Genomic DNA, 14,419 nt, shown 5'->3' with positions numbered 1-14,419 from the left:
TTGTTGATCCTGACATAGAGGTTGTTCCCGTAATCCACTTGCTTATGTGACTAGGTTGTGTGTGACGGTTTTCTAGGTGCTGATTGTGAGCCATTTCAAAATCTATCTCAGCATCTTCAGGATATTGAAGCATGAAGCACTGATGGCATTGACTTGGGCGGTCATGTCTAGTTTGCTGTAAGTGATGATCCTGAGGTTCGTGGCAGGTGTGGTGTGTGAAGATCCTAGCTTTGTGGTCCACCAGGTGAAGTCTCACGGTGATGTGCTCTTTCCAAGGAGCATGATTTCGGTCTTGGTCGTGCTCAGCTTTAGACAGTTGGTATTAATCCTTTGGGTAATTTCAGTCATGCAGGCAGTGAGCTTGAGCCAGGTTCTAGGTGTCTTGTCCATGAGGGAGAAAATGAGCTAAGAGCTTTCATCATTGGAGAGGACACTGATATCGTGACAGTGTATGATCTTGCTGGAGAGGTCATGTATGAGTTAAAGAGGGTCCGGGCTCAGTGAGGATCCTTGTGGAATTCCGCAGATGAAGTCACAGGTTTCCAAAGTGTGTGGTGCCAAGCTGATTTACTTGCCTTTTTCGGTGAAGAAGGAGCAGATCCATCAGACTGTGGTGGTCATTCTGACCCTGGCGGTCTTTGACCGCCAGGGCGGAGGACCGCGGGAGCACCGCCGACAGGCCGGCGGTGCTCCAATGGGGATTCCGACCGCGGCGGTAAAGCCGCGGTCGGACCGGCACCACTGGCGGGGTCCCGCCAGTGTACCGCCGCCCCATTGAATCCTCCGCGGCGGCGCAGCTTGCTGCACCGCCGCGGGCATTCCGACCCCCCCTACCGCCATCCAGATCCCGGCGGTCGGACCGCCGGGATCCGGATGGCGGTAGGGGGGGTCGCGGGGCCCCTGGGGGCCCCTGCAGTGCCCATGCCACTGGCATGGGCATTGCAGGGGCCCCCGTAAGAGTGCCCCTACATGTATTTCACTGTCTGCTGTGCAGACAGTGAAATACGCGACGGGTGCAACTGCACCCGTCGCACAGCTTCCACTCCGCCGGCTCGATTCCGAGCCGGCTTCATCGTGGAAGCCTCTTTCCCGCTGGGCTGGCGGGCGGTCTGAAGGCGACCGCCCGCCAGCCCAGCGGGAAAGTCAGAATTACCGCTGCGGTCTTTCGACCGCGGAGCGGTAATCTGACGGCGGGACTTTGGCGGGCGGCCTCCGCCGCCCGCCAAGGTCAGAATGAGGGCCTGTGTGTCCTTGGATTCCAGTGTTATGTAGGTGTTGAATGAGGATGGGGTTGGAAACTGTGTAAAATGCTGCAGTGAGGTCCTGGAGGAAGACAACTAAGAAATAACCACAATCCTTGACGAAGCACAAAAGTCAATAAATTAACCTATGGTTAACCTCTTCTAGCTTGGCACAAAGCAGTCAGGCTTAACTAGGAGGCAATGTGTTTATGTAGCACACAAACAACAGTAAAGTGAAAACACAACACAAGAAAAATCTCAAACCAATTTGAAAAATAGAATATTTTTTATAAATAAAATGATAGCAGAAAGACAAAAATTTAATTAGTAGAACCTGATATATGCAATTTCATACTTCTATGTATATACAGGGTCAGACTCGCCTGTAGGGAATTGCCAGGTTGTCTGGTCTAATAGGTTAGTGTGTGGGCTGTTCTTTTTTTAGCTGTTTGTGTCTTTAGCACTTTTTAGGGCATTCTCTTAGTTGTTTGATGTATGAAAAGGTCCACTTTTATTTTAGTGCCAAGGCCTATTTTCTGTCCCAGTGCCACCCTGGGTAGATAAAACAGCTAAAAGCACAAAGCACCGATTGCTGTCATCTGGTTATGTTATACAGGGGGAAAGTCTAACGTTCAGGCTGTCCACAATGGAGCATGGACTGGTAGAAGGGGCCAGGTTAGCCCTGCTGCAAAAGTTGCCTTCTCAAAGTCTGGCATGAACAGTTCTGTTGGCACAGGGAGCAGGGAGAGCATCATGGATGTTTACTGCTGTACTGTGAAGATCAGGCCTGGTGTCATGGATTCTTGTCACTCTAGCTCAAACAACCATTATGGTGTTGCAGGTGGTCCTTGCTGGAGCTCCGCATTGGTGGTCACCATTAGCTGTCGTTACTGTAGGGCAAAGTTGAGATTTCACGTTGCTTTTCATCACTGTAGCCAGAAGAGTCTGGCACACTGGAGCTTCGTGCTGGTGACCATAGAGTGAGGCAGAGCCCAAAACTTTAGGATATCAGCTTCTTCACAGGAGCAGCTCAACTGGTGTCAGATAAAGGTTCAGAACCTCGGGAGACACCTCTTGGAGATCAGGAACTCACTCCAGTAGAGCCCAGTAGGGCTCAGGCAGATCAAGTTACAGGTCTGGGCAGGTCCAGTGCAGAAGATCAGTTGGCCATTTGCAGCGAGGCTTCTGAAGCTTGTTATGTCTCTGTAGCTCAGACAGGAGGTCAGCCAACTGACCCCCTGAAGTTACTCAGGTTAACCCAGGATGAAGGGAGCAAGTTCAGCCATCCTTCTCATGGTAGTCCTCTGATAGCATCAGTGCAGTCCCCGGAGAGAAACATAATCCTTCTTTAATATCCATAGGTCCAGGAGTGAACTGAAGAGTGGCTCTGGAGGTCCATTATTTACAGGTGGTGCCAGCCTATGAATGGGAGTGGCTCTGGAAAGTTTTTGCTTCCCCTGTCAAGGCTCCGAGATGTCTGCAGTGACAGAAGACTAATGTCAGGTTCCTTTGTGTGTGCTGGAGGCAAAGACCTTTGAAATGGAAGTGAGGCCGGGTACAGCTTTGCTCCCATTAGTTATGGCAGAATGGTCCATCATATTCACACCTAATACCGCTTGTATCAGTGTCTGGAATGAATACACAAACCTCAACAGGAGCACCATTCACAGTCATATAACGCAGGATACTGCAGAAGGCACACTTGGGTAAGACAAAAAATGCCAACTTTCTAAAAGTGAGATTTTCACAATTGTGACTTAAAATTCGACTTTAAGAGATTTTAAATTACAATCCATGCAAAATGAAATGCATGTGAGATTTTCAAACTTCGTCTGCTTAAACATTAATCATTCAGGTCATAATCCCCAAAAATGAAAGAAATACTAGGTTGGAAATCCAATAGAATTGAATTCTGAATAGTTCTTGAGCAGAGGGCTTAATTATGGGTCTTTCTTCCATAGCCCATAAGGTCCAAAACTAAGAGCCAGCTCAAAAAGTAATTCAAAGGACATGAAGGAATTAACAGCCTAAGAAGCACAACACTTTGGATATTACCACTTCTCTCCCTCTTCGCCTGTCAGTTCTAGGTCAGTCTCCAGTAAGCATGTCATACAAATCATCTTTGCCAAGCTAGCTGGCACTGAGGCATCTGAAGCTGCAGTCATTGTACATTGCCACACTATGGGCCTGATTCTAACTTTGGAGGACGGTGTTAAACCGTCCCAAAAGTGGCGGATATACCACCTACCGTATTACGAGTTCCATAGGATATAATGGACTCGTAATACGGTCGGTGGTATATCCGCCACTTTTGGGACGGTTTAACACCGTCCTCCAAAGTTAGAATCAGGCCCTATGTGCCCTAATATAATTTTTTCTGCTCTGTAGGGGAACATTCGAGGAGTTTCTGAGACAGGTGACCGGTTGCTTGGAAAATATATTTTCCTGATGGCTCTCCAGATCTAGGTGTCACACCCTATTTCTGATAGCATTTAGTTGTCAATGGAAGTCTGTCACTTCTACTTGGGTGTGATTTTCTCTTGTAGGCACAACATCAACAAGCATTTGCAATGCAATGGGTCTTGCATTTGCTCGAGTTAGAGCTATTAGCATTGTAAATTCCTAACTGAACTGTTACTGCCACATAACTTGAAAATGAAAAGTAAAACAGTTGACATAAGTGAGCTGATTCAAAGTGCCATGGCTGCCATGAGCGCAAAGGAGAGTCACAAAAGGAAATGTTTGGTTGCCATCAAACCTGTCAGCAATCGTGCAATTATCCACGTAACAGGGGCACTCTGCAAGGCGGTAACAAAACCGCCACAAGGAGGGACAAAAGTAAAGCATTTGCCAATGATGATAAAGGATTTTTAAAAGGCAAGCCCAAGAACGAGTGAAAGTGATGGGTGTGACGCGAGTGTGGTTAAAAGCCCACAATACTTGCAACAGCTCAAAGCACTTGCACGCTTGACCTAAAAAGGTATCAGCCAGTGCTTGTTTGCAAGGCATCTTGTTTTGAAAGAAGAAAGGAGTGTTGTTAGGAATCCAGTGGAAGCACAGATTATATATTTGTAATACTGAAAAAGTGAGGGAAGTGCTACTCTGTTACATTTTTGGAGCCAACTAATAGTCCCATGTGTTGCTGCCTGGTCCCCTTCCAGTCTCCTGTTGAATCAGGGCTTGGTTGGTGCGGATAGACTGCAATTGGTCATGCCCATTGCAGCACTGTACATCGCTGTTTCAGCAGAGAGCAAAGCCAACTTCTGCGCTGTGCTGCTCCCACTACCTTTCCCTATTCAAACTGAGAGAATGTTTACTGCCAGAGATTCGTTGCTTAGCCATAATTAGATGGCTCAGAGCTCCACAAAATGTTTGGGATACAGCATCCTTGTTTTTTCTTTTTGTTTTTTTTTAAAGAACACCCTGTGTGTTGTAGGTGATGACAATGCAGCTGTCTCAGGACATTGGTGTGTCTGCTGTAAAGAGATGTGCTCAATTTGATGGTTATGAGTTTGAATTACATTTAAATTCAACACTAACCTTTCAAAGATTGAAATAAACACTACTATGTGGGTTTGTAGTAACGGCAGAGCTGAGCGATATATGATGTAAACAGGAGTAAGTCCAGGTTGCTTTGTTGGAACCTCCTAGGGCCGTCAAGTTCGGTGTGAGCAAGCCCTACATTCTAAAAGAAATGCCACAAGGAGAATATATTTTCACATCTGAACTCTACTGGCTTTTTTTAGTTTTCATTTCCTATAACTGTGTACACTGTAATGTTTGGCATTTTCAAATAACCATGAAGCATTTCAGTAGAGTGCCGGGAAAAGTTAAATTGCCATTTTTTCGTGCCTGCCTGTGCATGCTATTGATTGGAATGAAACCAGAACAACATTTGTGTCCCTGGCATCACTCACAAATTACAAGTTAATTGTCATCTTTTGACAACAGCGCCCACAAGCAAAAACAAAAGAAAATATGGGATTAAAAAAATAAAATGTTGCCATTTTCTGCCTGCTGGGCACGTTTTTGCCAATCACAAGCCTTCTGTTTGCTGGGCACTCAAAGTAAAAACAACATCGCGGCTCTACACAAAGAAACGGTAGTGATGCCAGGCATGCCTTGACGAATTACAAGGCTGTAAAGAAGAGTGCCACGCAAACCAACAAATGGTGAGCTTCAGGTGGGCTCCAGGCCCTTTACTGAACGCAAGAGACGAATGCGATAGCGCATGTACTCGGCGGTTTCACCTTAAAAATATTCCTTTGCGGCCTTCAACCTATAAAAGAAAAATAATACAGTTGTCTATCTTTTCCTATCCAGCCAGTTGAATTATACCGATTTCCAACAATTAAAACTGTGAATCTCATTGTTAATTTCGCAACTAGTGCTTGTCGCATTCTGCACCCTTCCGAATTCTTCCATTTGAGAACTGCTGACACCAAAGTTGTGACCTTCACATGGTTTCATTTTCCTTTACATTACAAACCTAGTAAAGCACATGTTGCATAGATAATGTTCATTTCCTTAGCCCTATTAATCTATACATTATGGGGGTCATTCTGACCCTGGCGGCCGGTGACCGCCAGGGTCACCGACCACGGGAGCACCGCCAACAGGCTGGCGGTGCTCCCAAGGGCATTCTGACCGCGGCGGTTCAGCCGCGGTCAGAAAGGGTAAACCGGCGGTCTCCCGCCGGTTTACCGCTGCCCCATTGAATCCTCCATGGCGGCGGAGCGCGCTCCGCCGCCATGGGGATTCAGACACCTCCTACCGCCATCCTGTTCATGGCGGGAAACCCGCCATGAACAGGATGGCAGTAGGGGGTGCCGCAGGGCCCCTGGGGGCCCCTGCAGTGCCCATGCCAATGGCATGGGCACTGCAGGGGCCCCGTAAGAGGGCCCCACAAAGTATTTCAGTGTCTGCTTTGCAGACACTGAAATACGCGACGGGTGCAACTGCACCCGTCGCACCCCTGCAACTACGCCGGCTCAATTCTGAGCCGGCGTCCTCGTTGCAGGGGCATTTCCGCTGGGCCGGCGGGAGCTCTTTTGGAGAGCGCCCGCCGGCCCAGCGGAAATGTTTGAATGGCCGCCGCAGTCTTTTGACCGCGGTGCGGTCATTTGTCGGCGGTACCTTGGCGGACGGCCTCCGCCGTCCGCCAAGGTCTGAATGACCCCCTATATGTGTTTCAGTGATTAACATTTAGTATGCATCGAGTTTGGCTCAATGTGCTTTGTTCAACATTTTGCAGGATTTGCGCACACTTCTACAAATCTGCTCTCAAAAGAGGTCATTTTACACAGTATTTTGGACTACATGGATTAAGTATATGTAGATACGTACTATTCATACCCCACTCTGAAAATATGAGAAAAATGTATTGTGGCATAATGTGCTGTTGTATTCCTGCCTAAAAGAACATGATTAAAGTTGATATGACTGTTTTATGCAGAAATGTACTTTCTACACTTTTTTCAGACATCTTTGTATTGTTCACCAGTATGAGTGAATTAATAATGCTTCCTCTCACCTCAGGTTAGGACCTCTACAGTTTTGGTACCTAATTACTAATCGCCAAATATGTGTACTTCTTTAACTAATTGTGCATTACCTAAAGTAATGTTTGAAGCCATACACCTCCTTTCAAGTGCCCAGATTTGTATTTCGGTTGAGTTTATCTTGGTGAGAGGATATCAGCAGTGTCATGCAAGTGTAATCTCGAGCAACCATTTTTTCAGAGAATTATGAATAACATTTTGTAATTTTTTTAGGCAGCGTGGGGTGGAGGCCTATTGATGTCCAGGAAGCACAGATGGAAGTTAAATGGTGCTGACAGGTATGATTTTAAAGGCATTTTCCGAAGCATACCCTGCACAGATTACATGTATTTATGGCAGTCACGTATTAGCATATTTTCAGTTATTCTTAATTTATGTTGCTATGCCAGTTGGTGGAAACAAACCTAAATAATAATCATAAAAGTGAAAATGTATACATTTGATGAAGTCCGATACCTTCTCGATGTCGAGTCAGAGAAGTTTGGGTGGTGCCCTGACACCACGGCCTAGATTTACTAACGCTTTGCGCCGAGTTTCTGTCACTTTTATGGCACAAACCCATCGTAAAGTGGTAGAGTGGGATTTACTGTTCGATAGAAATCAGGATTTGCGTTTAGTAGTATCCTAAAGTAATGGAAAGTAGCGTCATGAACTGCTTGGGCTTTTATTGCAACCACAGATGAGTTTGGGATCAGGCAGATTCCTCCCTGAAATATTGATAGACAGGAATTTGCACTAAATTCTTACGCCACCTCAAGGTAGGCATAACAAGGAGAAAAGTTTTCATTTCAATCAACTTTGCATGTGTGCTGCATTTGTACAACAGACATACAAAGTGGGAAAAGTCTTAAAACATAGACTTTGTACAAGAAGGGACTCCTTCCAGTACAAAGCCTTTGCATCAGAGAATGCACACTCCCTTGCACTATGGCACAAGGGTGTGTGCATTGGCCAATGGCTGCCAAAAGTGCACCAGTGCTAGGGGAGATATGTCCACTATATCTTAGTAGATATCTCTCTCACTTTTGATGCAAGGCAACACAGCAACTTTCATGCAGTGGTGCCTTGTGACAAAGGATAATAAAGGCAACACAGGGTATGTTAGGAATGGGATGTTTGGTTGACAGTCAGGTTACCCCCTGTTCAAGCAAGGACCCGTACTCTAGTCAGGGTAAAAGAGAATCACCCTCAGCTAACCCCTGCTTACCCCCTTGGTAGCTTGGCAGAGCAGTAGGCTTAACTTCAGAGTGCTAGGTGTAAAGTATTTGTACCAACACACACTGTAACTCAATGGAAACACTACAAAATGACACAACACACGTTTAGAAAAATAGGAAATAGTTATCTAAACAAAACAAGTCCAAAACGACAAAAATCCAACATACACAAGTCAAGTAATGAATTTTTAAAGATTAAACTAAATAGAAACATTAAATGCTTCGATGAGGTGTTAACACGGTGTCGTAATGGAGTCGTTCCCAACAACTCGACACCAGCGGCGCTGGACACAGAGTCACGTAGACCCCCAGGTACAGTACCTTGGTAAAGAAATTAAAACAAGGCGATGCGTGAAGTCGGGTCTCGCCGTCTGTGCGAAACGTTGAATCTGCACACTTCGAGCAGCGTTGGTCATGACGTGGTGCGGCGACTTCCAGGGAGTCGCAGACTTCAGCATGGCTTCAGCGATGTCAGGCCTGCGAAGATCATGAGTTCCAGCGAAGATCACGGAGTTGAGTGCAGGCGGCGTTGCCGGATTCAGCAGCGGCATCAGTCCGAAGCCGTGCAAAGTCAATTTTCTTCGATTTTCACCAGCTTTCCTTTCAACGGCCCAGGGACTTGATAGGGAACCACTTGTCAGAGCAGGAGTCTCTCCAAAGACTCCAGGTGCTGGTAGAGAGAAGTCGTTGCTGTCCCTGAGACTTCAAACAACAGGAGGCAAGCTGTAAATCAAGCTCTTGGAGATTTCTTCACAAGATGGAAGGCACACAAAGTCCAGTCTTTGCCCTCTTACTGTGGCAGAAGCAGCAACTGAAGGATAGCTCCACAAAGCACAGTCACAGGCAGGGCAGCTCTTCTTCCTCAGCTCTTCAGCTCTTCTCCAGGCAGAGGTTCCTCTTGTTTCCAGAAGTGTTTCTAAAGTCTGTGGTTTTGGGTGCCCTTCTAATACCCAATTTCTCCTTTGAAGTAGGCCTACTTCAAAGTAAAGTCTCTTGTGAATGTGAAATCCTGCCTTGCCCAGCCCAGCCCAGCCCCCAGACACTCACCAGGGGGTTGGAGACTGCATTGTGTGAGGGCAGGCACAGCCCTTTCAGGTGTGAGTGACCACTCCTCCCATCAGGATATGCAGGCTACACCCCAGCTCCCTTTGTGTCACTGTCTAGTGTGAGGTGCAACCAGTCCAACTGTCAAACTGACCCAGACAAGGAATCCACAAACAGGCAGAGTCACAGAAATGGTATAAGCAAGAAAATGCTCATTTTCTAAAAGTGGCATTTTCAAACACACAATCTTAAAATCAACTTTACTAAAAGATGTATTTTTAAATTGTGAGCTCAGAGACCCCAAACTCCACATGTCCATCCGCTCCCAAAGGGAATCTACACTTTAATCAGATTTGAAAGTGCATTGCAGACACTGAAAATCGCGACGGGTGCTACTGCACCCGTCGCACCCTTCCCACTCCGCCGGCTCCATTCGGAGCCGGCTTCCTCGTGGGAAGGGGTTTCCCGCTGTGCTGGCGGGCGGCCTTCTGGCGGTGGCCCGGCAGCCCAGCGGGAAACACAGAATAACCGCGGCGGTCTTCTGACCGCGTAGCGGTATTCTGTTGGGGGAACTTTGGCGGGCGGCCTCCGCCTCCCGCCAAAGTTAGAATCACCCCCTATATGTCTTACATTAACCATACACTGCACCCTGTCCTTGGAGCTACCTATGGTCTACCTTAGGGGTGACTTACATGTACGAAAAGGGAAGGTTTAGGCCTGGCAAGTGGGTACACTTGCCAAGTAGACTTTACAGGTAAAACTGCACACCGACACTGCAATGGCAGGTCTGAGACATTATTACAGAGCTACTTATGTGGGTGGCACAACCAGTGCTACAGGCCCACTAGTAGCATTTGATTTACAGGCCCTGGCACCTCCAGTGCACTTTACTAGGGACTTACTAGTAAATCAAATATGCCAATCATGGATAAGCCAATTACATACACATTTTGTAAAGGAGCACTTGCACTTTAGCACTGGTTAGCAGTGGTAAAGTGCCCAGAGTAACAAAAACAGCAAAATCAGAGTCCAGCACACATCAACAACCTGGTAAACAGAGGCAAAAAGTTAAGGGAGACCACGCCAAGGATGAGAAGTCTAACAGGGTACATGAATCTAGATTGATCAAATTGGATCAGCGTAGTACTTGTTCCATGATGAGCTAGGACTTTACCTAACACTTTTATTTCAATGTTTAAAAGGCCCAAAACAGACATCATTCTTCTGCAGGGCTCCTGGTTTTTTGGATCAGAATTATTGTGCCCATACAGAATTCTGTTTGTAGGTGGCCCATTGCTCTTCCTCCCTTAGATTTCATAGTCTGTGGCTAATTAACCTGCTTGGCAAACATTGATAGATTCCCACTGGAAAACAGTTTAAATCTGGCACTTTTCCCTATTAGGTTAATCTGTCTTAGTCAGTATCTTCTCCACTGTCAGCTCCAATTCAAGTGTTTTCCTGGCGACTGGACACACTTCGAGGATGCGCATATACAAATCTCTTCCAGTACATTTCATGTCCCCCAGCCATTGATTGTTATAGAGAAACGTAGTATGCTGTAAGGGGTACTGCAATAGCCAAATCTATGTTGAACATTTTTATCCCTAACCAGTAGGTCCAATCAGAGACACTTGTCACGTTTGATGAGCCAAGCTAACAACTTTTTGGATGTGTTGTCAACATCATGTAAACGGTATTCGGTACTAGAGTAGTGAGGCCAGGCCTATTTATCTCCAGGGATTCAATATATTCCTATGTACAGGCTGTCAGGCAATCTCTGAACGCTGCATCATGTACATTATGTAATCCATCACCCACAATATAGGTTCTTCCTCTAGCTCTATGGTCCCCAGAGACCTAGACCTCCACTCAACAGTCTTCGAGATAGCTTGTCAACTACGCATTAAATTATAAGTCTCCCAAAGAATCTTTGAAGGTAATCTCAAGGGAGATCTTAGTACATCGCATCAGGTCAGTGCTACTCGGAAGCAGACAGGCGAGTTACTTTAAGTAGGTTATAGTATTCTGAGTGCAGCTTAGAATTATTTTAGGGGTTCCTTGGCTGAAAAGTACTTAGAGAGAACCCGTGTAAGCAGTGTGTACCTGTATAGTAAAAAGAGGGTGCGCTGCAGTCACAGCTTTTTGAAGTAAGATGATGTTTCATTAATCAATTAGCGTGGTGTTGCTTTTGAAAATGTGGTGGATATTTATCTTGTCTGCTCTTTTTTCACGCCAGTCCATAAGCTGCTATTAAAAAATTAAAAACCTTTTACCATATACAACCCATTATTGCCATGATGTTTTTACTTTATTGATGCCGGCAGATGAAAGCCATGTTTATTATGTTGTAATGCACAGTTGAGAATACTGAAACTGTGTAAAACCGCTCCTTGGTGTTCGCGATATATGAATTATATGAATTTTGTTTTTTAATTCTGTATGAGAAGCAACTGATGCATGATCTAGTTTTTGAATGCTGTATGGGAGGCAAGTGATATATTGCACAGTGTGAAATATCCATGTTTACATTAACATCTGTATGTACTTTGTGCAATGTGGTTATCAGTATTTTCTGTAGGTTGGTGCAGCCACAGCTATTAAGAAAGATGTAACATACTCTAGGTTACTTTTATGTCAAAATCTATGTCTATGATACTGTCATATCATTAATGTGCTGAGACCTTAAAGTGCCAGGTTATCAGAAGAATTCAGACCAGTTAAAGCTAATAAGCTTTCAAAGTGGTAGGGTGTAAATCTATTACCTGGATGGCCCAGTATATGCAACATGAACAAGCTGAACCCTCTCGGAAGAATTTCGAAACAACCTCTCCTGAGAAAAAGTACAAAAACTTGGAGCAAATGTACAGTGTTCTGCTCATTTCAGCGTGCTGAGAGTTTGGTGTATGTGTGATTTTAAGCCGATTGTCGGGTATGCAATTGGACTTTATTTGCTTGAAGAAGACTTTGAATCCCACCTAAGCAGCTGGTCTTGTCTACCAGTTGAGTTAGAGTTTCAGGGTTGTCTGTAATAACGGATCTGGTAACAGTCTTTCGTGTACATCTGTGTTTCAAGTTGCCGATGAGGATGATTCCGGAACCCTATGTGCAAGCTACCGTCTTCAGAGTTCATTGCCTGTCCAGGGCCATTTTGGTGTGCGGAAGGAAGCGTGGCAGGGTCCATGAAAGTGCAATAGAAGACAGTAACCTTTACAGGCAAGCTAGTGACATATAGGTTTGTGGTGTGTTCCCATGGGGTGTCCCAATAATGGTTTGGGGTGGAACGACCCCATGTTGACCATTATATGCATGTGATCTGTGCAGACACTGGGGCCCTCATTCTGACCCTGGCGGTCGGCGGAGAGACGGCGGTCGGACCGCGAACAGACCGGCGGTATTAAAAATGGCATTCTGACCGCGGCGGTCCCCGCCGCGACCGACCGCTACTTCTCCACTCCGACCGCCGCGGCGGTCATGACCGCGGGGCTGGAGTTTGCGCACTCCGGCCCCGCGGTCGTCCCAAGACCGCCAAGGGTATTATGACCCTGCCTACCGCCGCGGTTTCTTGCGGGCGGGAACCGCCGTGCGAACCATGGCGGTAAGCACTATCGGGGCCAGGGAATTCCTTCCCTGGCACTGATAGGGGTCTCCCCCACCCCCCACTACCCACCCGAGTCCTCCCCCCACACCCTCCACCCCCCTGCCACCCCCCAGAGGTGGTACGAACCCCCTCCCCACCCCCACCCCGACATGTACATACATGTACCCCGACATGCACACACCCCCAACATGCACATATACACCCCCCCTACACACACATACACAACGGGGACACATACCCGCACACATACATGCCGACATGCGCACCTGCCGAACCGCACACATTACCCATAGACACAGCAGCACCCCTCTACACACTCACACGCACACCCCCATGCACGCACACATCACACAACACCCCCCCACCCCCTCCCCTCACGGACGATCAACTTACCTTGTGCGTTGGTCCTCCGGGAGGCGACGGGAGCCATAGGGACGTGACCGCCAACAGAAGACCGCCAACAGAAGACCGCCACACAGAAATGTGGGTCGTAATTCTGGGGGCGGTGTTCTGCTGGCGTGGCGGTGGAGGTTGACCAGTCTCCACTTTCCCGCCGACCGCCAGTGTGGCTGCTGGCGGTATTCCGGCGGAACGCTCCCAGCGGTCGGAATACGCGCAGCGGCATACCGCCGCGGTCGGCGGTCTTTACCGCGGCGGTAACTCGGCGGTCTTGCGAAAAGACCGCCAAGGTCAGAATGAGGGCCTGGGTGTTTAGATGACGAGAAGGCTGCTGGTGTGAGTGCATTGTTTAAGCAAAAGCAGTAGAGGCTCAGACAGGCCCACTGATGTTGTAAAGGCACACCCACAGTAAGTCTCTCTGGCCCTATCTATGTAATTCCTGTAATGGGACATTGACATGCTGCCTATTTAAGCTCTACTGCTAACATGTAAAACACTAAGATCAGGTATACAATGTATATAACTATACAACAAAAAACAGCTTCAAATATGAAGAAAACATTTGTTTATAGTCCAGGTAATAAAGCTTCAGAAGTTTCCAACTTGTGCTGTTAAAATCATTTCTTTATTTGTTGTCTCTCCATGATAAAACAGTGAAGTCAGCCAACACGTTTTGTTCATACCACAGCATGAGGACTTATGTTTCACCTGTAATATCACATCACCGGTTTGTAGTCATCTATGCATCTAATTCCAAAATGAGTGATTGGGGTCCTTCCCAAAAAAAAGTGTTCTCATAATGTCACAGCAGTGTGTATGGTGTCTAGCACAAGAGTCCTCATTTTGAACTGCCTAAAGACAAAAATACAGAAAATACGATATCCATACTCACCGATGGATGTTTGAAACTAAAATTCTGACTTCGATTTAGAAGGTATATGATTGCTTCCCATCTTCAACCAAAGATTTGTAAGTCTTGAAGGAAATAATAAAACCATGTTCCTTGGCTAGCTGTGCTTGTGAAATTCACGAATGGTTTTAGTTAGGAATTTAGATGTTCTATTCATCATAGAAAATTTATATAAACCTTGGAACGGCCACACACTTTTTGAAACTGTACCTTCTGTTTTTTACATAAATTGGGTAAACCTTCCAGGAGATAAACATAGCTGTGGTTTAGTAATCATTGGTATGGAATGACTATAGATAACCATGCTTACATTTCTTTTAGTCTCATAAACAATGAGAACCTGTTACTAGCTAGAAATCCTGCAGCCAACATTACATGGACAGCGGATCTGATCTACTACTTTCTGTACTAACTCTTTTTTATGTATTTTGCAGATATAGTCATAGTGT

The 14,419-nt window shown here is 46.3% G+C and overlaps 1 protein-coding gene across 1 annotated transcript in view; it reads left to right on the top strand.

Moving 5' to 3' along the window:
* The window catches only part of GAD2 (glutamate decarboxylase 2), a 508,839-nt gene that overhangs the window by 277,812 nt on the left and 216,608 nt on the right, over positions 1 to 14,419 (top strand). The window contains exon 11 of the mRNA XM_069211360.1: positions 7,016 to 7,080. Coding sequence (XP_069067461.1) covers positions 7,016 to 7,080 — 65 coding nt within the window. The remainder of the gene's footprint in view (positions 1 to 7,015; positions 7,081 to 14,419) is intronic.

The sequence above is a fragment of the Pleurodeles waltl genome, chromosome 10, assembly GCF_031143425.1.
Source record: "Pleurodeles waltl isolate 20211129_DDA chromosome 10, aPleWal1.hap1.20221129, whole genome shotgun sequence".
Taxonomy (NCBI): domain Eukaryota; kingdom Metazoa; phylum Chordata; class Amphibia; order Caudata; family Salamandridae; genus Pleurodeles; species Pleurodeles waltl.
Note: the sequence above shows the minus strand (reverse complement) of the source record. Positions and strands in the feature narration are given on the sequence as shown.